Source organism: Antechinus flavipes, chromosome 1, assembly GCF_016432865.1.
Source record: "Antechinus flavipes isolate AdamAnt ecotype Samford, QLD, Australia chromosome 1, AdamAnt_v2, whole genome shotgun sequence".
NCBI lineage: Eukaryota > Metazoa > Chordata > Mammalia > Dasyuromorphia > Dasyuridae > Antechinus > Antechinus flavipes.
In genome coordinates, this window is record NC_067398.1 from 295,235,612 (window position 1) to 295,259,384 (window position 23,773).

The following is a 23,773-nucleotide window of genomic DNA, read 5'->3' on the forward strand; positions in this document are numbered from 1 at the left end:
TCCTTTATGTCTATAACTTTCTCCCTTCCTCCTCTTGGAGACCCTGGCTTTCTTCAAAACTTAGCTCAGCTGACATCTCCTTTCTTAATTCACCCAGTTATTAGAGCTCTTTTTCTGAATGATTTTATGTTTATTTGTGCACACAATGTATCCTCAACAGAAAGTAGATTCCCTTGAATGCCCGAACTGTTTCATTTCAGTCTTTGTAACTTCCATACTCTGAACACAGTAGACAATAAATTGGTGAATTGATCTAAAATGAAAATTACACTTATCCTCCAATTTTAAAAATCATGCCCGAAAGACTTACCTTGTAATGGCAGCAAATAGGTTAACTACAGAAGGAAGGCAAATCTTCAAAGGATTTAGCTGAGACATAACTATGCGCTCAAAATTTAAACTCTGCAGATAAGCCAAGCCTTTATTTAAAAAACAAACAAATACAGTTAATTACTTAAAAACATATATAAAATTCAAAGCTAGAAATAAATGATAATTTTATTTCTGATGACTAAAATTTAAATGCCAAGTGCGGGCACACAAAAATGTATAATATAAAAAGATCTGGATTTAGAGGATAGGAAGAAAACATGAATCATTCAAACTCTCTAGGCCTCACTTGCCCCATCTGTAAAAGAATGTTTGAACCAGAGAACTTCTAAGGTCCCTTTCAATTCCAGATATACTGAATAAGCATATAGAAGATATCTATGTCATTAAAAGCCTAGAAATTCCTCAAGTTTAGGTGACAGCATGAAAAAAATTTTAAGTTCTTTGTCAAATTCTCAAAATGATTTTTCACACATAAAATAGACAAGTTTTGAGAATTTTAATTAAGCTAGAAATTCCTGACACGAGACTTTACATTCTATACATTTTTTATTATAGCTGCCCACAAAATAATACTAATTGTGCTTGCCATATTATTAGTTATATTACAATTTCATTATCAAATGAGATATTGTATGTCAAAATACTAAATAAATGTAATAGGACTTTTTTTCCTTTTCTGTCTTGGTCTGATTTTTCTTGCACAACATGACAAATATGGAAATATGTTTAAAAAGATTGCACATATTTAAGCTACTTGCTTTCCTGGGGAGAGGGAACGTAAGAGAGGGAGGAAGAAAAATTTGGAACACAAAGTTTTACAAAAATGAATGTTGAAAACTCTCTTTATATGTATCTGAAAAACAAAAATAAAAAAAACAAAACAAAACCAAAACAAAACCAATAGAATACATTCCTGGGAATGCCTTTCCTAACTCCAAAGACAGGAGTGTGTGTCAAGAGTGAGGTGAATATTTCCATAGATATAAAACAATGAATTATATTGTCAATTTTTTCCCAAGTATTATTCAATTTAGGGTTAGTTTTGCTGATGTTTTTCCTTCTATATTTTATTCTTTACTACAAAAATGATCTTTGGAAAGGGAAAAACATATTGGGAAATATTAGTGTTTTAAAAATAAAAAAGTGTGAACTTGGGCAAATGATTTCACCAGTTTGTTTCAATTTCCTCAACTGTAAAATGGGAATAACAATAGTGCCTCTGGTTTGCTGTGCGGATCAAATATTTGTAAATGTTTAGCTCAATGCCTGTCATACAGTAGGTATTATATAAAATGTTAATTATTTGTAATCACTAGCATTTTCACTATATGAATAAAATGTTTTATCAAACTTGTTTTTTTTTAACAATTAGCATGGTCAAAGATCTTAGAATCCCTTCTAATTTAGCTGCTAAGCTGCACACTTCTTTTAAAAGGCAGACTCTCTTTAGACATCTATCCAGATACATTATATGATATGTATTCCAATGTAATGAAAGGTAAATAAAGAGAATGTTTCAGGACAGAATACACACCTTTATTTTATCAGCTACATAGGAAAAGAAGCACTCATATTGCTAGTAATCATCTAAAAAGCTTTGCCCTCCATACACACATAAAATTATTTTTTTCTCCTAGTTATAGGAAAACAGCCTTCAAAATTAGTGTAATCTGAGACATGTATAAACATAATGAGATTATGTTTATTAAATTTAATTACACTAGAAATTGTTTTCAATTATATAGTTAATAAGATTCTTCTAGATTATTTAAGCTAGAAACAATTATACAAGTCGCTAAAACAAAAACAATATTGTAAATTATTAACTTTCCAATTGTATTTGAAGATAAAATCTGGCTAGACTGCTGAGGAATTAATAGCAAGTTTCAAATGACAAGAGAAACACAAGGGACAGCAAATGCAAGCCAACCAATGTAAATTCTAGTGTGCCCAAATACACTTACCTTTCCGTAAGTTTCCATCTAAAAGCTGCTTATGTCGAAAAACAAAAGTGTAAAACACAGCCTGACATGCTGAATAAAATGGTCCATGAAGAGCAACATCACAGAAAGCTTTTGTTCCTGCATCTTGGTTGTCAAGGTAGATATGCAGCCAGTGAACTAAAAGGTCTAGGCATGTTTTTACAGTACTAGAGAAAAAAAATTCAATTTAATAAGCAAATTTTATTTGTCTTATAAAATGATTAACTCTAAAAGATAAGACCAATACCAGACACTTCGTAATTATCTGTTAACACTAAACATGAAAAAAGTTAGGAGGTTTCAATTCCTACCCATGGACACAGAAGAACCAGAAAAGCAATAGTCTTTAAGTGTTGCTATCCCAGCAAATGAGCTGACTATTCCTCCCCTGAGAGTAGGTCATCACCTTGCCTCAGTTTGTTCCTAAAACTAGGTCTAGAGGCTTCCTCCTAGGAAATCCACTCTTCCCTGTTGTAGTCAGAGACCATGTTTTAGTCCTCTGTCACCAACCCAAATGAGAAAAGCAACAATGCTCTAGCCCTCCATAATCACAAATACTCATCCCCCAATTCTCTTGCATGAGGAACAGAGCATTAGATTCCAATCCAATGAAGAGCTGAGCATCAAGCTGGATGAAGCAAAGGAACTGACCCAGATACAAGTTCAGTCTGACTGAGGCTCTAATCCCCAAGAATTTATAGACCAAAACATTAGGCTTGTCTTTATAGTATTCAAGAGATAATTAATACCATTCTATATCGTCACAGGATTTTGAGGGAGGGAACCCTAATTAAATGATATATTTCTCTGTCTTGTGGCTTTGCAAAATTCTACCTCAGCCTCTTTTCCTTTTATAATTCAATTATACATTCTTAGTCCACACCTGGGTCATAATTCTGAATCCCAAGTTATCTGGCTTCTGACAACTTGAGTTAGGTCAGAAAGAGCTCCTTTTTCCAAGGTTACCAGTCCTTTTCTTGTCTCATCCTGACTTCTCTATACCTCCTGATCTGGTCCTTCTTGGAGCAATTTCTCCTTTCTTAGCACTCAGGGCACTGCTCTTTCTTCTATTAGCTGGGCTACTTCTCAAGTCTCTTTCCTATATCATCATCATCATCATCATCCATATCCTACTCCATATCACAAGACTTCCCAGGCTCTCTCCTTGGCTCTTAGTTCTTCTTTGTCCAAAGCCCTCTCTCTTAATGATTTCATTAGAGTACATGAGTTAAATTATTAGCAGTATACATACAACTCCCAGTATACAGACAATTCTCAAACCTATGGATCAGTAATCTGGTCTTTAAAAAGCATATTAAAATGTATGCATAAAATTACTTACATGATAGGAACAAATTTAGCTCTTGCCAAGAGGCTACCAATATAATTTCCAGCAGCTTGCCTGAGGATGGCAGGATTATTTGGATTCTGCAATTTTTTCCAAAGATGTTCCAAAAATGCTTCTGCAAATCCCTATGAAAAAAGTATGTTTATCTAAGTTACTATCACCAAGAGGGAGGTTTGAAAATTTTCGGTAAATTTATCTGTTAGAAAGAAAAAAATATTTTTAAATATTATTTCTACTTACCAATTTAAAGCTACAGAGGTAAAACATAAAAAACTGTATGTGACAGGAGGCATGGGTTGGCAACACCAGCTTGTCAAAGATCCTTAATAAATCTCGATACAAATCCTTTGTTTTGTTGACATCAATCTCACCTACAAAGTAAATGTCACATTTTAGCTTCAAATGATAATTAAAAGGAAAAAAAATTAAGAAAAATTGTAAAAAAAAGCAAAGTTCATGACTGTCAATATTAAGAAACACATCCTTATCAACTGGATTACAACCAGTAAGATTACCTGTAAGTCAGTCATGTTTATAATAATGCAACTTTATTTTCACCTATCAGCATTTATTCTATTTAAAAGATAATATTCATAAAAAGAACTATGTTTCAATAACATTAATCAATCACACTAAAAACAATCATAATTATGTAATTATGTAAAGAAATGCCAAAAAAAGCCCTTTGACAAAAATACAGTATTAACAGTACAGTTTCTATTTCATCGCTTACTCTCATACAATTTGTGTGTGATTCAAATCACATAATAGTGATCACAGACGTAGGTAATGTTTATAAATTAGTGTTTTCCATGATAAATTCACCATAGCTAAGGCACTAAGTCAAGGCTATTACATTATCATGAAAAAATAACTCAAATCTTTGAATAAAAATGACAACTTCTATCCATATATAATATCTTTTCTTATTACCATTTTTATAGCAGATATCTTTTATGTAGGAAAAAAGTAAGGACAAAAGAATATCTAAACGCTCAGCTGTTGGATGTGCCATTCGATCACTCTTTCCAAAATTATCTTTTCTTTCATCTTTAGTCTCTTCGTCTTCATCCTGTTAAATGGAAAGCAATTAAGTTTTCCACAAAAATCAAGAAAGAAAAAAAAAATCTATGCTAAATTAAATACAGTATAAGATAAGGTAATCTCTACTAAAAGCTTACTCTAATGCCTTATGACTGTAAGAGATGACCTTGGGTTCTCAAAAGTTATTCCAGTAAAATGTGAGCCCCAACAGTTAGTTCAAGCTGAAAAAACTGAACACAAGCCCAGCAAAAACCATCATTTAAGGTAATTAGGTTCTGAGAGTTTCTTCAACAGAAAGTTGACCACCAGATGAAAAATATTTTAGATAGAATACTTCATGGCAATTAAGATATGGAAGAGATTACAACTAACATGGATAAAAATATTCACAGTTAAGGAATTATATATGTTCTAAATAATTTGAAACAATAGTAAAAAGCAATTTTTGTGCTTTCCACTTTATCCATCATACATTGTTACTGGTTCTAGAACAAAATCTTCTCCTAAACTGGTGCAGATAGTTAAAGTAAAAGAAAAAGACTTTGCACTAAAATTTAAAGAAAAACTTATTTGATCTATTAATAGGTAATAATAGCTGTCATCTGGTGAGATATATATTTTTATATAATGAGGAATTCTTCCTCATTTAGTTTTTTTATTAGTTTTTTCCATCAACACCATGAGAGAATCAATACAAATATTCTCATCTGACAGCTTATATTTTAAGCTTCATTTTAGTAATACTGACTGACCATATTAAATAACCTTTCAACTGTATCCGTCCCATTATTAGTTTGAATAGCCACTTCCTCTGCATCCTCTGCATCTTCAACATCTTGTCGTGACGCACTCACCTTCATAACAAATGAAGGAAAAATAAAGTATGTAAAACTTTCTAAAAGTTATATTTCAACACAAGAGCTACTTCTAAACTTACTTAAGTACTCATTTTAGCATACTTTATAGCATTCACATTATATATACATTCCAAATCTCGATAGTGATCTGGGTCAGTGTAAGCTATCAATATAGTTTGATGGAAAAGTGGAGAAATATCAATAGCCATTTCTATCACCTGAATACTATGCCCTATCACAAATATTTCTATAAACATTCTATATTTATGGTTACTCAATTGTGACAGAATGAAGCTAACTTTTAAGATTATGATAATTAAAAAGTCAAATGCTGAAATTAAAATTATATTTGAATTTTTAAAGCTATTATTAGAAAGGACTCCCAATATGGCCATATACTTATATATCAAAACTAGTATTATACTTCTTATACATTTCATTTCAATAAATATATATCTTACCATCTGTGCAAGTTTTCCTCAAAAACTACCTTTAAAAAATGCAGAAAAAAAAAAGTGAATCCTGAATAGTAAAAACAAGATATAATCAGGAAACACAAAAATTAATAGCTAATCAACAAGTAGCTCAGCACAACACTGGCCTATCTTTTCCAAGAGATTGCCCCCTAGTTTTTATCTTTAACCTCACTTTTTTCTATTGGGTATTTCCCAATCCTGATCCATCCATGTCCAAAAGCTATGTAAATATTTCCCCTTATCTTTTGTCTCCTTGTGGCTAAACTTCCTAAGAAGGCTATTTATAAGAGATGCTTCCATTTACTTTTCCATTATTCTTAACTCTAGATAATCTAGTTTCTGACCTCATTGTTCGATCAAAACTCCTCACTCTAAAGTAACCAATAATCTTTTAACTGCCAGTCTTATTAATGGTCTTTTCTCAATCCTCATTCTTCTTTACCTTTCTGGAGTCTTTAACATATCAATCATCCTTTTCTCCCTGATATTCATTTAAAACACTATTTCCTATTAGTTTTTCTATATCTGACTGTTCTTTCTCAGTCTTCATTGCTGGAACTTCATCCAAGTCTGCTAACCATGGTTATTCCTCTAACACAAGGCTTTATCCTGGGCTCTCTTCTCAGATCCGTCTATAATTTCACTTGGTGATCTTATCAGCTGCCATGAATTCAATTATTACCTCTATGCATGATTCTCAGATCTACTTGTCCAGCTCTCACATCTCTCTCCATCATTTCCAGTCTCCTATAGCCAACTGTTCAATAGATATTAATAGCTAGAACATGCCACAGACATCTTAAATGCAATATGTCTAAAACCAAATTCATTATCTTTCCTCCAAATCCTCTCCTCTTGTGAGCTCTCCTTTACTGTCAATAGTACCACTATATAAGCAAATTAGGAGAACAAGAGATCTTTAGGAGAACAGATCTCTCAGATCTGTGGAGAAAGAAGGAATTTATGGCTAAAGAAGAACTAGAGAACATCGTGAAATGCAAATGAATAATTTTGGTTATATTAAATTAAAAAGGTTTTATACAATCAAAATCAATGCAGCCATGATTAGAAAGAAAGCAGAAAAAGGGAAAGGGGGGGGGGGAATTTTACATTCAAGGACTCTAACAAAGGCCTCACATTTCTAAGATATAGAGAGAAGTGATTCAAATTTATAAGAATACAAGCTATTCTCCAATTGAAAAATGGTCAGAAGAAATGAACAGACAATTTTCAGACAAACAAATTAAAGCCATTTCTAGTCATATGAAAATATGCTCTAAATCACTATTGATTACAGATACCACTATACAACCTCTCAGACTGGCTAAGATGACAGGAAAATCTAATGTTAAATGTTGGCGGGAACATGGAAAAACTCAGGACATTAATTCATTGTTGGTAGAATTGTGAACTGATTCTACCATTCTGAGAGCAATTTGGAACTATGCCCAAAGAGCTATCAAATTCTGCATACCCTCTGATCCAGTAGGGTCTCTACTGGGTTGTATCTCAAAGAAACTGGAAACTAAGCCCATCAATTGGGGAATGACTGAATAAGTTATGGTATATGAATATAATGGTAAATTACACAAAAATTATATAACAATTGTTCTATAAGAAACGATCAGCAGGATGATTTCAGGAAGGTCTGGAGAATCTTATATGAATGGATGCTAAGTAAAGTGAGTGGAACCAAGAGAACATTGTACATAGAAACAAGACTATGTATTGATCAACTGTGATGGACTTGGCTCTTCAACAATAAGGTGATTCAAGACAATTCCAATAGACTTGTGATGGAGTCATCTGCAACCAGAGAGGACTATGGGGACTGAATGTGAATCAGAACATAGTGTTTTCACCTTTTTTGTTGTTTCTTGCTTTTTTTCCTTTCTCATTTTTTTTCCTTTGGCTTTTCCCTTTTTTGATTATGCAGCATAATAAATGTGGTGCCATGTTTTTCACTCTACATGTACTCATACCAACCTTTTTACATTTCTCTTGAATTTTTCATGGTTGTCACTAACCTTTTTCACATTACTTAATAATATAAAGACTCCCAGTAATAAGTTTTCTACCAAAGTAGATTTGCAATTATTTAATATCTTAGAGAACTGGCTGAGGCAAGAAAGAGGTTTAATTTGTCAAGAGGGCAGAGCCAGTTAATGTGTCTTCAACTTAACTGAGCTTTCTTTGGACCAAAAAAAATTTAGCCTTTATCTGAAGCCCTTGTAGCTTGGCAAGACCTACTAAAACTTACAAATGTTGTAATGTTCTTCAAGAAACCAAACTCTTTTTCGCCTCAAAGTACAACATTAGAATACAACTTTTGCAGCACTTTGCACATGGCATTGTATTAAGCATTGAAATGTTCATGGCTGGGCAAATATTTAGAGGTGATTTAATCAACTCTCTGCTTCCAACAAGGAGTATTATTAAACTACATTGAAAAATATGACTGCTAGCAACTAATTTTAACAATAGATTGTCCAATAGTTACATCCACTGTGAAAGGAAAGGAGAGAATAAATGAGCAGTAAATACTGTTAGCAACAGTAATTGGGGAAAAAAATTTTGAAGTTTCCTTGATGAAGGTCTCATTTCTCAAATGTAAAGGAAATAAGAGTCAAATTTATTTTAAAAAAATAAATAAAGAGCCATCTTCCAATTGATAAGTGATCAAAAGATATGATTTATGCCCAAAGGGTTATGGGATCATGTATACTCTTTGACCTCATAATACATAACACAAGTGGCCATATATCCCAAAAGATATTAAAAGGAAAAGGACCTATTGCTTTGCTATTGCAAAGATGTTTATAGCTTGCTTTTTTCTCAGAAAAAGGAATTGAAAATTGAGGGGATGTCCATTAATTGGGGAATGGCTGAGTAAACTGTGACATATGATTATGATGAAATGCTATTATTCTAAAAGAAACAATGAGCAGGATACTCTCAGAAAAACCCGAAAAGTCCTCCATGAATTCATGCAAAATTAAACATATGCTGTACAAAGTAATAACAATATTATGGAATGATCAGCTGTGAATCACTTTACTTTTTTCAGCAATGCAATGATTTAAGACTACTTTGAAGGACTTAGGATGAAAAATACCATCCATATCCGGAATAAAAACTGTGTCTGAATACATATTGAAGCATATCTTTTTTTTTTTTTTTAACTTTATTTTTCTTGAGGGTGTTTTTTGGGGTGGGAGGGGGAAAGATAATCTGTTTTCTTTTGCAATATGACTTCTATAGAAATGTTCTGCATAACCTCACATGTACCTTTTCAATAGGAGTGGGGATAGAGAGAAAAAGAGAAAGAAAATCTGAAACTCAAATGTAAAAAAATTGTTTTACGTATAACTGGGGAAAATAAAATATTTAAACATGGGGGGGAAAAACCACCACTTACATCCATCTTGAGTAGCTTTTCAATAACAAGTTCCAAAATTTCAGGTCGCAACGTTGGAAAATACACACTAATCCTTAGCAGATTATGGACATAGCATTCCTAAAAAAATAGAAGCATTAAGAAGCGCAAATGAGTAAATCTGTACTTCCCAACAATCTAATAAAACAACCAATATTCCTATTAATTTTTAGACTTTAATATGTGAACTATGAAGATGTAAGAACCATAATTGTAAATACAGTAGAAGAGTACACATGAAGCTTATAAGAGACCACTAAAAACTTAATTGCTATACAGATCTCCTTAATGTTTTAGGGAAAACATTTTGTAATCTTATTATGATTTACCAATACCAGGTAACGATAAAACTGTTTTCCTGTCTATTGCCTACTGAATTATGTTCAAATTCTGCTGCCTGGAAAACAAAACCTTTTATGATCTATTTAGTCTAACTGAACTTTGACCTCTGTTATTTTATCCCTCCAGTTTATTTTAAGCTCCTTGAGAGGACAGAGAATTTCTTATAGATACATCTACTAGTTACCTCCTTAGTCCCCGATGATAGTGCTTTCAAAGCAGAAGGCAATTAGTAAATGTTATTCCTTTTGCTAATGTATACTGACAATACCAATGTGTAGCAATTTTTAAAGATTATTATTGATATAAACATTAGCCTTCTAAAATATCTGAAATATAGTGATTTATGAGTAATAAGGAAAATGAAGATTATAAGTTTTATTCCTAGTTAAGATGATGCTAGAAAAAGGAATGTAGGAGCCTCAGGCTAAGATATCACAACAATATTCAGCCAAAGGATTCTTACCAAAATTCTCTCTGATTTTCGAATAAAAGGAAATTTTTCTACAAGTATTGGCATGAGAAACCATGGTGTACTGTAAGAAAATAAGCAATCAAGATTAGTAAAAACATTTTTCAATGATCATCAATTTCAAACTCCCTGAGCTAGAATTTCTAGTCTTAATTCCATGGGACACAGGGATGACTATATAATATCATCCCAAAATTTTAAAATTTCCCCCATCCCATTTAACTGCTTTATCAAAAAAAAAAAAAAAAAAAAAAAAAAAACAACTTTGTAACATTCAGAAAAAGAGCTTTCTAGACTTAAGAGGAAATGCTGTAAAGCAAGAAAACAAAATTAGCATTCACATTATCTATAACTATTAAAATGCTCTCAATTCACATTGTAGGTTTTCATTGAAAGTTTTAATCCATATTCTATTTAACTTTGTTGAGAAATTCAGAATAAAAAAACCTGCCAGTGACTCTTTTAGTCTTTGCCACTATGCTTCAACAGACCCTCATACTACAATATATACCAGTGCCTAGTCTGAGACATCCATTGGACCCTTCAATATTCTCATTCTCATCAAAGTGTTCCTTTGTCAGGCTGTTCCTTATTTCCCCTTAGAGAGTTCCTATAGGGGCCTTCATTTGGGGGAGGGACCCAAGCCCATCAAACTTCATTTTTGCTCCCAACGCTGAGACTCTGCTTTCCAATTTCTGGATTTTAACACCTCCCCCCACTTCACAAAGACAACTTTGTCCTTCTCTTTTTCAAGTGTTTTTTTCTTCCATTAAAATGTAAGCTCTTCAAAGGCAGGGGGCTTTCTCCTTAATTTATATTTGTATCCCCAATAATTAGCACAGTGCCTGGCACATAAGTACTTAAAAATGTTTGCTGTCTTGCCTTAAAAATAGAAAACATCAAAACTCTGGAATCAGTTAAATGAAGAGGTAAATAATCTAGCTCTTAAGAATATTTATTTTCCTCAGAGAGTTTAATTAAGCTGAAATTCAGGTCAAAATCAAGTTAATAAGTAATAATACTAGAATCACTAAACATGAAATATTAAAAGAAAATTTATGCAAATTTTGAGTGCATTATTTTTTAATTATCAAAAATAAAAACATTTAATTTGATAGTTAATACATATGCTACTAGATAGGGATGTTAATTTCTGAAGATAAAACAGGTGAGTATTATGAAATTTGAGGTAGAAATTCATATAATTTCTAAAAAACACTAAAAGATGCTTTTCTTAAACTGACAAATATACATAAACTCTCAATTTTTATTACTAAAACTAGTTTGAATATGGTGTTTCACACTTATTTCACTTAAGTGAAATGAAAAAAGTGAAAACAAAATTACAACATATTCTGACTAAATACACTATTTTACACTGAAATATAATTTTAAAATATAAGTTTAAAAGCATGCTTTGATTTAATCACTAGATATAACTGTATACTAAGATTTAAAAAAGAATAAAATGCCACAATTTTTAAAAACAAGAAAAGGAAAAAATATACTCACGAAGGGACATATCTTGCTATTAATTGTAAGGCTCTATGACATGTATCAAAGTTTGCAGGAAGATCTACAAAAAGTGAGAACAAAATAGTACCTGTTTAGCTTGACAAATATTTACTTATTAAGCATCTAATATGTGTATAACAAAGAAGAAAATAAAGAGTGCACAATCTAATAAAGAGATGAGAAATGAACTGGGCCTATAAAATTAAAAGGAAAGATCACTGCCTGGTAGTAAGAAAAAGGGTAAAGATTAACAGGAAGGAGAGAATGGATTTATCAATTAAGCTGAGGAACACAAAAAGGGGCAAAAGATAATCTAATAATTGACAATTTAATATATGAGAACAGAAATGCAAAAATACTAGAAGCACATGGGGAAAGCAGAAACACTACAAAGACTCAGCTAAGAACTATAGAAACACAGTACGAAAATGTTAAGACTGGAAGGGCCTTCAAAGATCCCAGTCCAATTCTTTCACTTTTTAAAAGTTAAGAAAACATAGGTCCAGGAAAGTCACAAATCTTTTTCTATTGTCCTAGTACTAGATAATGAGCCAGAGATGATGAAGTCAAGCAAAAATAAATAAAATTATGTGTTTGAAGCTACTATAGAATCTATTCAAATAACTATTCTAAACTGCTTCAAAAGGGAAATATGTTCATGAATACAACCAGTTTTCTATTCACAATATTGCAAATAAATTCATTACTCATTAATTCAAAATGGAAGTTAAACAGAACCTAAGATCCTATCAAACAGATCACCAAAACTTGCTGCTCTACTTTCAGGAATAAATCAAACCTTGGAATCTCTAACATTGTTTACCTCACATTATTCAGTCTAAAAGTTTTTTGGTTTTATTTTTTTACTTTAGATGTATTTTAGTACTTACTCTCATCTTCATCATCTGAATCTGATATAGTTATATCTCCTTCCTTAATGATTACTCGAGCTGTTAGGGAAAAAAAAATTTTAATGGTATGTTATTTTTTTTCTATTGCCTTGGTATAGTTGCTTGGACAAGCTCAAATATTGCATAATAAAATGAGAAAAGCATTTTATAAAAGCTGCTTTTAAACTAGTAACAAATATTTGATTAAACTAATATGTCAAAATTTTCTCAGAATATAAGACAAAAAACCTTTAATAGAATAAACTACTTTGTAATTTGCTATAAATAACAATATACAAGTAGTTAATATATAAAGCAGCTGCCAACATATAAGACCTCCATTTACAAATAATTTCATAAATGTTTATCTGTCTCTCTCTCCACGGCACTTTGATATGAAAGCTATTATGGTAAAAAGAAGTGAAGTTTTAAGTCAATATTTAGTTTTATAAGAGAAGGATGAGGAGAAGATGGGAAAAGTAGCGATGTGTATGAGGAGTCAAGTTTCAGATTAGCCCCAAGTGCCTCACTGGTGGCCATCTTACTGTTCATCTAGTGCCAAACAAAGATTATGAGATTGTACGTTTCTTGGAGAGCAAAAATTTTACCATTATTTATTTCTGTATCTTTTAGTGATTAAGCACAAATGTTTTGCCGATAACTAAGTACTTAATAACTATACACTGAACTGAACATATACTGTTTTGCTCCTTGTGAATCCTTCTATGAATTATGAAATGTCACAGACCCTTACACAGACCTATCACTAGGAAGTTTATTCAAAAACATTTCTTCCATACGACTTGAAAATTGCTTTCCTAGATCTAGTCAACCTCAAACTCATCTAAACTAAGGGAATGGGAATTCTGATTGAGAAGAGTTAAGTAAAGCATGAAAAGTTTGAGGTAGCAAACTCACCCTCCCAAAGTAGAAGCACTTAGGAAAGACACAGTGATGGTTGAAGGGACAATACATGGAGCAAGGAACAGAAAAAGTGGAAAACAGCAAACTTTACTAATTTCAAAACTTTAAATAGACCCAGATGTGGACTGAATAAATGGGGCAGGGAAATGTTTCTTATTCTTCCTACAACTCCTGACCCTAGGACTCAGAATTTAAGCTATTAAAACTATTGTGGTTCATCATGGAAATCTAGCTACAATACAGAACATTGTTTCTATGAGGGGAAATAGGCTGTTTCAAATAAGTGACTTAGAAACAAACTTTTGGAACACAACTATTTCACAAATTGGATACTACCTTTATTGCATATGAAGCTTTGTGCTTCAATGTAAATTAGCTAGTCATATTTACTATTATTTAATTTGAACACATTCCTTGGATTCAAATAAATGTCTTTCCCATATTCACTCACTATTTTACTAAGTTTCTGCCACATTTCTATTACTACTTTTGAAAATATTCACTTTGGAAAATTTAAAGAAAGCAAACCACATTTTCTAATATAAAAAAGTCAGAACTCATATTCTAAGGTCAAAGACTATCACAGAAGTTCATCAATATAAAAACAAAAATATAATCTATGTGTCAGTCTCAAAAATCAGTATATTCTGTCACTCTCTACATATGTATGTACATGTATCTATAAATAAAGCAACAGGTACACAAAGAGAGACCGATTATACAAGGGGCTCAGCATATTATATGCATATATATAAGAAATACAATTTTATGATACTATAAATTTAACTAAACTTTACTGCAAAAACTTACAGGACTTTTTAGTAATGATTTGAATGGTCCTAACTCTCTTAGGAGATGTCCAAGAAACTTTAACCAGATACCTTTATTCCTTAAGAAATTTGCTTATAGCAAACAATTATTTATTTCAATTAACTCTAAGCTATCTCAAAGTCCGTAGTAAACATTCAGCATTTGTTTATGGTTGATAACAATCTCTCCAATCAAAAAATAACTTTAAAATGAAAAGTTGATATTATTTTGCAACTACAATTTTAAAAATTTTTTTTATAAAAGCTTTTTATTTACAAAGTATATATATATGGGTCATTTTTTCAACACTGACCCTTGCATGACCTTTTGTTCTAAATTTTCTCCTCCTTCTCCCCACCCCTTCCCCGAGTTGGCAGGTAGTCAATACATATTAAATATGTTGAAATACATGTTAGATCCAATATATGTATACATATTTATACAGTTATCTTGTACAATTACAATTTTTAAAAAAGTGATTAAAATGCCCATATCCCTAGAATTAGAGATCCCATATATATCCTTAAAAAAAACAAAAATTAACAAGTCCCACACATACCAAAATACACACAACAGCATTTTTTCAATAATAACAAAACATAAAAGGAAAATCGAAGTAAGGAGAGCATATATACTTACAAGGTATAAAATGTGAAACAATCATGCTGAGACAAGGTCTAAGATAGACAGTCTGTGCTGAAACGAGATTGCCAAGAAAAGCCAAATATTCCTCCAACACTTCTTTGCTCCTTTTTAGCCATGGCAATTTCTAGTTCAAAGAAGGGGGGGGAATGGTATTTAGTTTACCCTAGGTTCACATCTTTTATTTTAAAATATTTTTTCCCCAATTACATTTAAAGCAATCATTTATTTTAAAAATTTTCTGAATTCCAAATTCTCACCCTTCTTCCTTTCCCTCCCCAATCATTAAAAAGAAAATCAATTTGATATAGGTTATATATGTTCAATCATAGAAAAGATATTTTCATATTGTTGTTGTTTGTCTTCATTTTTGAAGAGCACTATGATATCAGGGAGGTGATGCCATGACATGCAAGTGAATAGGATTTAAGTGAGGGAAGGCTGTGTAAGGTTACCTGCTTCACTTTCCCCTCCAAATACATATTGCATATATAGCTATCTAAGATAGAGATCTATATCTATCTTGATATAGATCAAGACAACTGGAGATGTTAGTTCACAACTCTTTCAAAGATAAAAATTAATAGTCACTGAAGCCAGTGTCCAGAAAGTACTCACCAATAAAATACTGATAAGTTGTTCAAAATCTTTTGTCAAATATGTGACTGAATTTCGAAATTCTAATAGCCAGTTAATGATCTGGGCATCCTGAAATTCAAAAAATAAAAATGTCTAAGAATAAATATTTCTAAAACCTTAAATGCTTAAATAAGTACAAAATAACATAATAAAAAAGGATAAGGTAAAAACATAGCCATATAACGGAATAACGATATTTATGAATTAGTTATCATTAAATTTTGAGGCTGTTAAAGAAAATGACACAAAAATTTTTAACTAGATAAGCCTCTCTATATCACAATTACTTTTTCTACATTTGAATTTATATAATTTTTTTGAAACAAACTCCTTCCTCATAGAGTCACTGATTTTTTAAACAAACACAGCAAAAAATTCAACAACAAAGAAATCAGCAATTTAGGAATGAGACAAATCTTTCATTAAATAATAAGCAATACAACCTATTGGGGGAAAAGGGAACAGAGAGTACAAGTTTTTCAATTTGAAAAACCCAGAATGAACAGTGTAAATTTGTAATACAAAGTTGATTATAATCCCGTTTACATTTTCCATAATGAAGTGGCAAAAGTTTCACATTTTAATTCATTCATTGAATATTCATTAAGTGTCTAAAATATGTATTATAAAGTTGCTGCAATCTCAAATAAAAAATTTAAGAAGCAACTTGCTTAATTTTTCTGAGTTCAAATTTGTACCAGTTTCACAAGTACTTTTTTGGGGTCTATTTTTTTAGAAAGAGGTACATCCTAAGAACAGAAGAAGGAGAATTTCCCTCAAAAAACCAACATATCTCAAGGACATGTACTGAAGTATTGAAGCTACAAATATATTCCAATCTTTATACTCTCTAAATATATACAATGAATTATTTTATTGAGTAGTATTTAGAATCTTGAATCAAAGAAAGATTTAATTATGTTCCCCAATTGTTACACATAGAGGCAAGTCAACCAATAAATGCAGGATGTAAATTCATCACCTAAAATATTCAATAGCACTATCTCATTCTTGAAGAAATCTAGTTAAGGTGTGGTATTATGATTTGGAATCAGTAATTTAGAGCTGGAAGGAACCTTAGATTTGTTACATTTGCTGTACCACTTGTTACATTCCTGAGGAAATTAAGGTTCAAAGTGGGTTAAGAAGTCAGACAAGGCTATATAGGAAAGTAACACATTAGGATAAAGTCTCAGGTCTTCTGACTGCAAATCCAGCTCTGTCCCATGGTATTCCTCCTTCCCTATTTAATATTTCCTGTTTCCCATGTCAAAATTATAGGAAAAAGGATGAGAGGGAGGTAGACAAGTGAAGGTAGATTAAATTATTAGGTGTTGTCAAAATACAAAGAGGATTAATAACCCATCATTATTTGAGCATGCCTTCAGAATTCAAAGGAATCTTACAACCACAAATAGGGACATGGCTAGTTGGAATTATGGAGGCTGTCTGAGAAATAGAATCTTTGTGAATCTAATTGTCCTATATGTGAACTGAATTCATAACTTGTTTTCATTATCATTAGTTCAGTTAACTGAGGATAAGTTCTCTTCAAAAGCTATAATAGGGAACTCAAATGTTTCCAAACAAACCCTACCTTCACAACATCTACAGAATATTTAGCAGTTTTAAAAAATGAATACAACTTACCTAATTATCAAAAATATTAAATTTTTAATTATTAATTACTTAATTATTATTTTTAATAAAAATTAAATATCTACTATGTACTGGGCTATAAAGGCACTATACTCAAAAAAATTTATTTTTTCCTGAAAACTGTCTTCTAGAACAGCTAGTTGTTTTAATTTGCATTCCTCTAATTATTAGTGACTCAGAGTATATTTTTTTATATGACTAATGACAACTTGCATTTCTTTTTCTGCCTGTTCATGTCCTCTAGCCACTTATCAATTGAGGAATGACTCTTTTATAATATTGACTCAATTCTCTATAAATCCTAAAAAAGACATATCTGAGAAACTTGTTTCAAAAATTTTTTATTTTTTGCATTTACCTGCTTCTCTCCTAATTAAATTTATTTTCTTTATACAAAAATATTTTTAATTTATTAATTTGTTTAATCAAAACCAAATTTTTTAAAAGAAATTTAACTAAAGAAATACTTAATACTCATGGTGATTCAATGAATCTGAGAACATAAATTACTTAAGAACTCCTGATTTAACAAGAACTTTCAGAAAAATGGAAAATAATTTGTTAAAAATAAGACTGAGATGAACATCTTACAGTATGTACCACAATAAGCTCAAAATAGGTATCTCACAAATATTAATTATCATATGATAAACAAATGTGAAGAGATCTAAAACAGGAATCAGAAATTCCACTAGGAGAAAGTCAGGGAAGTATGCATGAATGAAATGGGACCTTAACTAGGTCCTGAAGGATTGGATAAAACTCATAATATGCAGATATGATATGAATGCATTTCAAATATAGAAAGCACCAGAAGAAAAGAATCCAACCAAAAAAAAAAAAAAGAAAGAAAGAAAGAAAGAAAAAAAAAAAAAAAAAAGGAAAATCAAGCTTGAGGAATCTTAACCATGATGGTTTGGCTGAAACACAAAAATTTGGCTAATGTACTAAATGCAGGAAGAGGAATGAAAGGAGATAAAATGTTCTGCAAACCTTAAAGCATTATATAAATGTGATTATTATTGTTAAGACAAAATAGATTTGGGCTCTTAAGAACTTGAATGAGTTAAGACTTTTCAAAAGGCAATGACAAAAGAACTGCTGAAATTTTTTTAGCAAGGGAACATGATTAGAGTTGTGAATATGAAGATTACTCTCACAACAGTCTATAGATCCCATTTGAACTGAGAGAAATAACCAAAAAAGGGGGGGGTTTATTAATCTGCACAAACTATTAAATTGCTCCAGATTTAAATAGATCTCCTAAAAAATACCTTACCTTTATGTCTGGATCTGATAGTTGGTGCTTCAGCAACTCAAAATCGTTTGTATCACCCTTAAAGAGGGGGGAAAAAAGGGAAAAAAGGATTATACTTGTGGTCCCCTAAAAATCTGATATAATACAATAATATTTATCAGAATTGATTTAGTTTGTAAAAAACATTATTATGGTCAATTCAATGCCCCATGATGAATGAAAGGGAGAAATGATTGCCCCCTGCCAAAAAAAGGAAGAGACCATATTTTAACTTCTATGTGATCCTTTAAATACCCAGATGATATCTTTGTTTTTTAAACTTTTATTTGAATACGTGTATGTTTCACAGTCCTTAAGTTTCCAACATTTGCAATAATACTATTATGTGAAACTAATTCTGAGTCAGGTAGAAAATTATTGAGTTTTCCTATTTGGAATTCTACTGCTTCTCCTTTCTGTTAAGAATGGTACAACTTTAATAATAATAATAATAATAATAATAAACAAATTTTTAAAAAAATCTCACTTAAAATAAGGTGATTTATGGAATTTGTTCATATCTAAAGACTTAAAAGGGATTCTGCTAAAGCATAGATCCTTAACTTTTTTTTTTTTTGCTGAGGCAATTCGGGTTAAGTGATTTGCTCAGAGTCACACTAACTAGGAAGTGTTAAGTGTCTAAGGTCACATTTGAACTCAGGTCCTCCTGACTTCAGAGCTGGTGCTCTCCCCACTGAGCCATCTAGCTGCTCCAGGTTCTTAACTTTTTTGTGTGTCATGGACACCTTCAGTAAAGACTATATACTCATCAAAATGTTTTTAAATGAACAAAATACATACAAAGGAAATCAAAATTTTATCAACATAAAGATCTAATATTATGTATTTTTTATTCATCCAAATTCACAGAAACCCTGAAATCTATTCATGGACAGCAGATTTAAAGTCCTTCTGCTAAAGTAAAAATTGTTTGCCTTAATAAATGGCTTACTTCAAGCAAAGAATTGGCTTGTTTCCCAATTATAAGATATTATCTTGATAAGAATTTTCTACTGAAATAAAAAAATTGATATAATCTATATGACATATATGTAGCTAGATACATAAATGTTACACTAGACACAATGTCAATTAAATATGCAATCATCACAAAAATTGCCTATTTGTAGTTGAAGTAACCCAAAAGCAGCCCATAGAAAAATGCCACAAACAACTGCTTATATACCTTTTTATATTTTAGCAAGATGTCTGTCACAGTTCCACCGAACCGAACAGTTTTTCTTGGTGGAGAACTAAGGAAGTCCTTTTCCAGTGCAAGCATATCTGAAATTCTAAAAAAGCAAAAGTTCAAGACACTTAAAGCACTAAAATAAAGAACAATGCAAACTATTTGAAAGGCAAAGTATTCTCATTAATTTCTCTTCCTCCTTAAATAACTTTAAAAAATAAAACAAGAAATAATTTAAAGAAAACAAAAAATTGAAGGACCACATCTAGACAGTTATTCAAACTTAGTTAATATTTTCCTCAACATCCTTAATGATGAAGACATTAAGGATATTATAAAGAAGATAGAGTCCCAGGACTCAAAGTACTTATGAAATTTAGTTTAAAAAAAAAAAAAAAGAAAAGAATAAGAAAAAGATTACAATGTGCTAGATGGCACATTGGATAGAGCACCTTTCCTGAAGTCAGGAGGACACGAATTTAAATTTGGCTTCAGACACTTAACACGTCCTAGCTGTGTGACCCTGGGCAAAAGTCACTTAAACCCAATTGCCTCAGTAAAAAAAAGAAGAAAAAAGAAAAGAAACTCATTAAGGGGCTAAGACACAGAACAACCATAATAAACACTGGAAAGTGCTTATGCTGAACGGATAAAGAAAGAGCCCAGAAGCCAGAAGAACTAAGTTCAGGTCCCACTTCTGAAACATACTGGTTGTGACCCTGGACAAGTCAATTAACTTCTCAAGGTTTTAACCAATGATGTTATATTGCAGAGAGGGCAGACAGTACTAGCAGAGGGAATTTCCTCATCCCTATACTAATGAAATTCTTTTCCTTATCCTTTTCAAGCCATTTCAATTTCCAAACCCTGTCAACCATCTTAGTTACTCACCTGGTGTCTGGACTACTACAATATCCACTTAATTGGTCTCTCTACTTCTATCTCTATCCTCCTTTAATACATATTGGTCCCCATAAAGGTGCTAAAGTGATTTTCCTAAAGCGAAATTGTATCTGACCATACCACTCCCCTCTTCAAAAAATTTCATTATCTTATTACTTTATCTCTAGTTAAATATGTAACCTGGACCCAAATTTCCTTTTGAGAATAACATTATTCCTCTCTACACATTTTACAATTCAATCTAACAGGATTTTGGGTTTTGTTTTTGTTTTTTAATGGCTGTTCCTCACAAGACATTCAGTGCCTTCATATAGGCTGGATACTATGTTTGAAATGCATTCTCTTCCACACATGAATCCCTAGTTTTCTTCAAAACTCTGGGGGGACAACATATACCCGTTTTATACACATGTATGTTTTGTAGATAAGTATGATCTCACTAGTAAACAGCATCACAGATTCAATGATAACTATTGTAGAACATCAGTGAGCTTCTGGCTTCAACACTGCACCTTAAAACTTCTTCAGTTTTGTCCCACTCTTAATGACCCCATTTGGGATTTTCTAGGCAAAGATACTGAGGTGGTTTGCCATTTCCTTTTCCAGCTCATTTTCAAAAAGAAACTTGAGATAAACGGGTTAAGTGACTTGCCCAGGGTCACACAGTTAGAAAGTGACCCAGGCCGTATTTGAACAAAAAAAAGGTGAGTTTTCCTGACTCCAGGACTAGCCCCAGAGCACCTATCTACCATATATTAAATACTATGGCACGGCAAATACAGACATAAAAGTATTTTCCATTTTCACGCACAGAGATCAAGCCGAAACACTTTATAAAACATTGTGGACAATGTAATCCTTCTACAAAGCTTGCTATTAATGTACACATTTACATATGCGTGTACTTGCAACACATACATGTGTGCATCCTTGTATATGTTATCTCCCAAGAGACTCCCAAGCGCGTTACAGGAAGAGAATCCGCCTCATTTTTATGTGTCCCCAGCGCCCAACACAGTGACCAGGATAGAGTAGGCGCTTAATCAGTGCCTTCTGACTCCAGAGGATCTTTTAAGGGATCGGACGTGGATGAGCTAGGGAACCGGTCAGAAGAGAAGCCACGACATGGGCGCTTGGAGCTAGAGAAGGCCCGGACGCTCTCCCCGCGTCATGGATGTGGCTCAAGAGGTCGAGCCCGATGGGCCCCGCCACCCACCGGGACGCCCCTGACGCAGACCTAGCAGATTCCCGCTTGGCAGCAAGGACAGCGGCCCCCAGAATCTTACCCTGTCCTCGAAGCCCTCGGAGCCTTGATGGCGGAGCCCGGAGCTGGCGCAGTGGCAGCGATGGCCGTCCCGTCGCCGGGAAGCCGCGTGTGGAGCAACGGGGCCGCCATGGGAACAGCTGAGCGAATACGAGTCTTTGTCCCGGAAATGGCGCTTGGCTAGTCGCTGCCCGAACTCGGAACTTGATTTGCTAAACTCCTCCTCTTCCACGTGCTCCCAACCAGTCCGAGAAACCACGAGGAAGAGCCTTCGAGAGAATACGGTCTTTCTGGGCTAGAGCGCCTAGTTCATTAATTTTGGTCCACGGCGTGAGGCGCGCGCAGCGGCGCCACCGCTTCCCTTGCGGGCTGAGCTGATTGGCTAGATTGGGGGGCGGGAATTGATTAGCTAGAGGCGGAGCTTAAGGAGTTCTTCCTTCTTACGAGGGGAAAGAATAGCCGCCTGTGAAAGCTGTTCTGCGTAACTCGTACTTATACCTTCTCCGCAGTGAGTCAAGACAGCGAAACCAGAAAAGCTACACACAGATCTAATGCTGGAAGAGACCTTAGAGGCCAGCGAGTTAAATTTTCTTGTTTTCTTATGTGAAAACTGAGGCCCAGTGTGTTTAAATCGCCTAAAACATTGGAAAACACCGAATGTCCCTTCCCCAATAAGCCCCGAGATTGAACGCTCTGTAATTATAGTGATCAGGTCTGGATCCAGAGATGGTTTGAGAAAATGTATTTCTCTGTTCTTTGCAGAAATGAAGCAGTAGGAGAACGTGGAACGCTGCCCCGCTCCCCCATGATGTATTGTTCCGTTTTGCTGACTAGACTTTTTGCTATTTTTCGAAAAAGATCTTATTACAAAGGTAGAGGGAAACATTTGGCAATAAAGATGATTTAAACAAATAATTCGTCAAGTGGAAATAAAAATACCCAATAAAAGTGTAAGGATTAAATGGAATAATTGCATGATTTTTTTCTGTCGATGCATAGTTAAATACCTAAAATGTGCTAACCATGAATTAAGCGCCGCTGAGTATACGAAAAGGGGCCCTCCAAAATAGAAGGCCCTAGAATAAATGGAATCGGGAAAAGCTTCCTTTAGAATATGAGCTTTAAAAAAAATCAATTTAATTTTTACATCTGAATTCTCTCCCTTCTAAGTGTCCTTCGCCAACTCACTGAGAAAGTAAGGGGGGAAAAAACCCATTACAAATATATATATGTACATGCTTCAATCTGCACTCCGAGTTCATCACAGCTCTAATAGGAGGTAGATAGCATGTTTTTATCATGAATACTCTGGAACTATGAAACATTGTGCTTATTAAAGTTCTTAAAACTTTCAAAGTCGTTTCTCTTTACAGCACTGTTGTTACTGTATAAATTGTTCACCTGTTCTGTTTTACCAAAAAAAAAAAAAAGAAGAAGAAGAAGAAAAGGAGAGGAGGAGGAGATGATTAGGTTTTTAGCTAGGATTTCTCAAAAATGACTCTGCTGATACACATCAGCAACAATTTGTAATTGAGCACCTGTCAGAGAGAGAGAGACAGACAGACAGACAGACAGAGACAGACAGAGAGAGAGAGAGACAGCAGAGACAGGGAGACAGAGACAGAGAGACAGAGAGAGAGAGACAGCAGAGACAGAGACATGTTGACACTAAGTAACTTGCTTGGCTCACCTAGCCACAAGCAAGATTTGAAGTCTTCCTAACTTCAAGGCCAATTCTCTATACACCATTCTAG

At 33.0% G+C, this 23,773-nt stretch overlaps 1 protein-coding gene and 1 long non-coding RNA gene across 2 annotated transcripts in view; one reads left to right on the plus strand and one right to left on the minus strand.

Annotated features, from left to right (window-relative positions):
* Window positions 1-22,241, minus strand: part of RRN3 (RRN3 homolog, RNA polymerase I transcription factor) — a 37,205-nt gene extending 14,964 nt beyond the window's left edge. Inside the window, exons 1-15 of the mRNA XM_051962794.1 lie at window positions 22,042-22,241; window positions 19,850-19,955; window positions 18,646-18,702; window positions 15,687-15,776; window positions 15,066-15,195; window positions 12,693-12,752; window positions 11,800-11,863; window positions 10,282-10,351; window positions 9,459-9,557; window positions 5,460-5,561; window positions 4,597-4,735; window positions 3,904-4,034; window positions 3,658-3,788; window positions 2,298-2,482; window positions 311-419 (exon numbers count right to left, since the gene is read on the minus strand). Of these exons, the coding sequence (XP_051818754.1) occupies window positions 311-419; window positions 2,298-2,482; window positions 3,658-3,788; window positions 3,904-4,034; window positions 4,597-4,735; window positions 5,460-5,561; window positions 9,459-9,557; window positions 10,282-10,351; window positions 11,800-11,863; window positions 12,693-12,752; window positions 15,066-15,195; window positions 15,687-15,776; window positions 18,646-18,702; window positions 19,850-19,955; window positions 22,042-22,151 (1,583 nt within the window). The 5' untranslated portion in view covers window positions 22,152-22,241. The remainder of the gene's footprint in view (window positions 1-310; window positions 420-2,297; window positions 2,483-3,657; window positions 3,789-3,903; window positions 4,035-4,596; window positions 4,736-5,459; window positions 5,562-9,458; window positions 9,558-10,281; window positions 10,352-11,799; window positions 11,864-12,692; window positions 12,753-15,065; window positions 15,196-15,686; window positions 15,777-18,645; window positions 18,703-19,849; window positions 19,956-22,041) is intronic.
* Window positions 22,242-22,448: 207 nt separating this feature from the next.
* On the plus strand, window positions 22,449-22,986 carry LOC127538973 (uncharacterized). The gene is made up of 2 exons (XR_007947794.1): window positions 22,449-22,527; window positions 22,782-22,986. It is a non-coding gene; the product is annotated as an uncharacterized LOC127538973 (long non-coding RNA).
* Window positions 22,987-23,773: the final 787 nt, after the last annotated feature.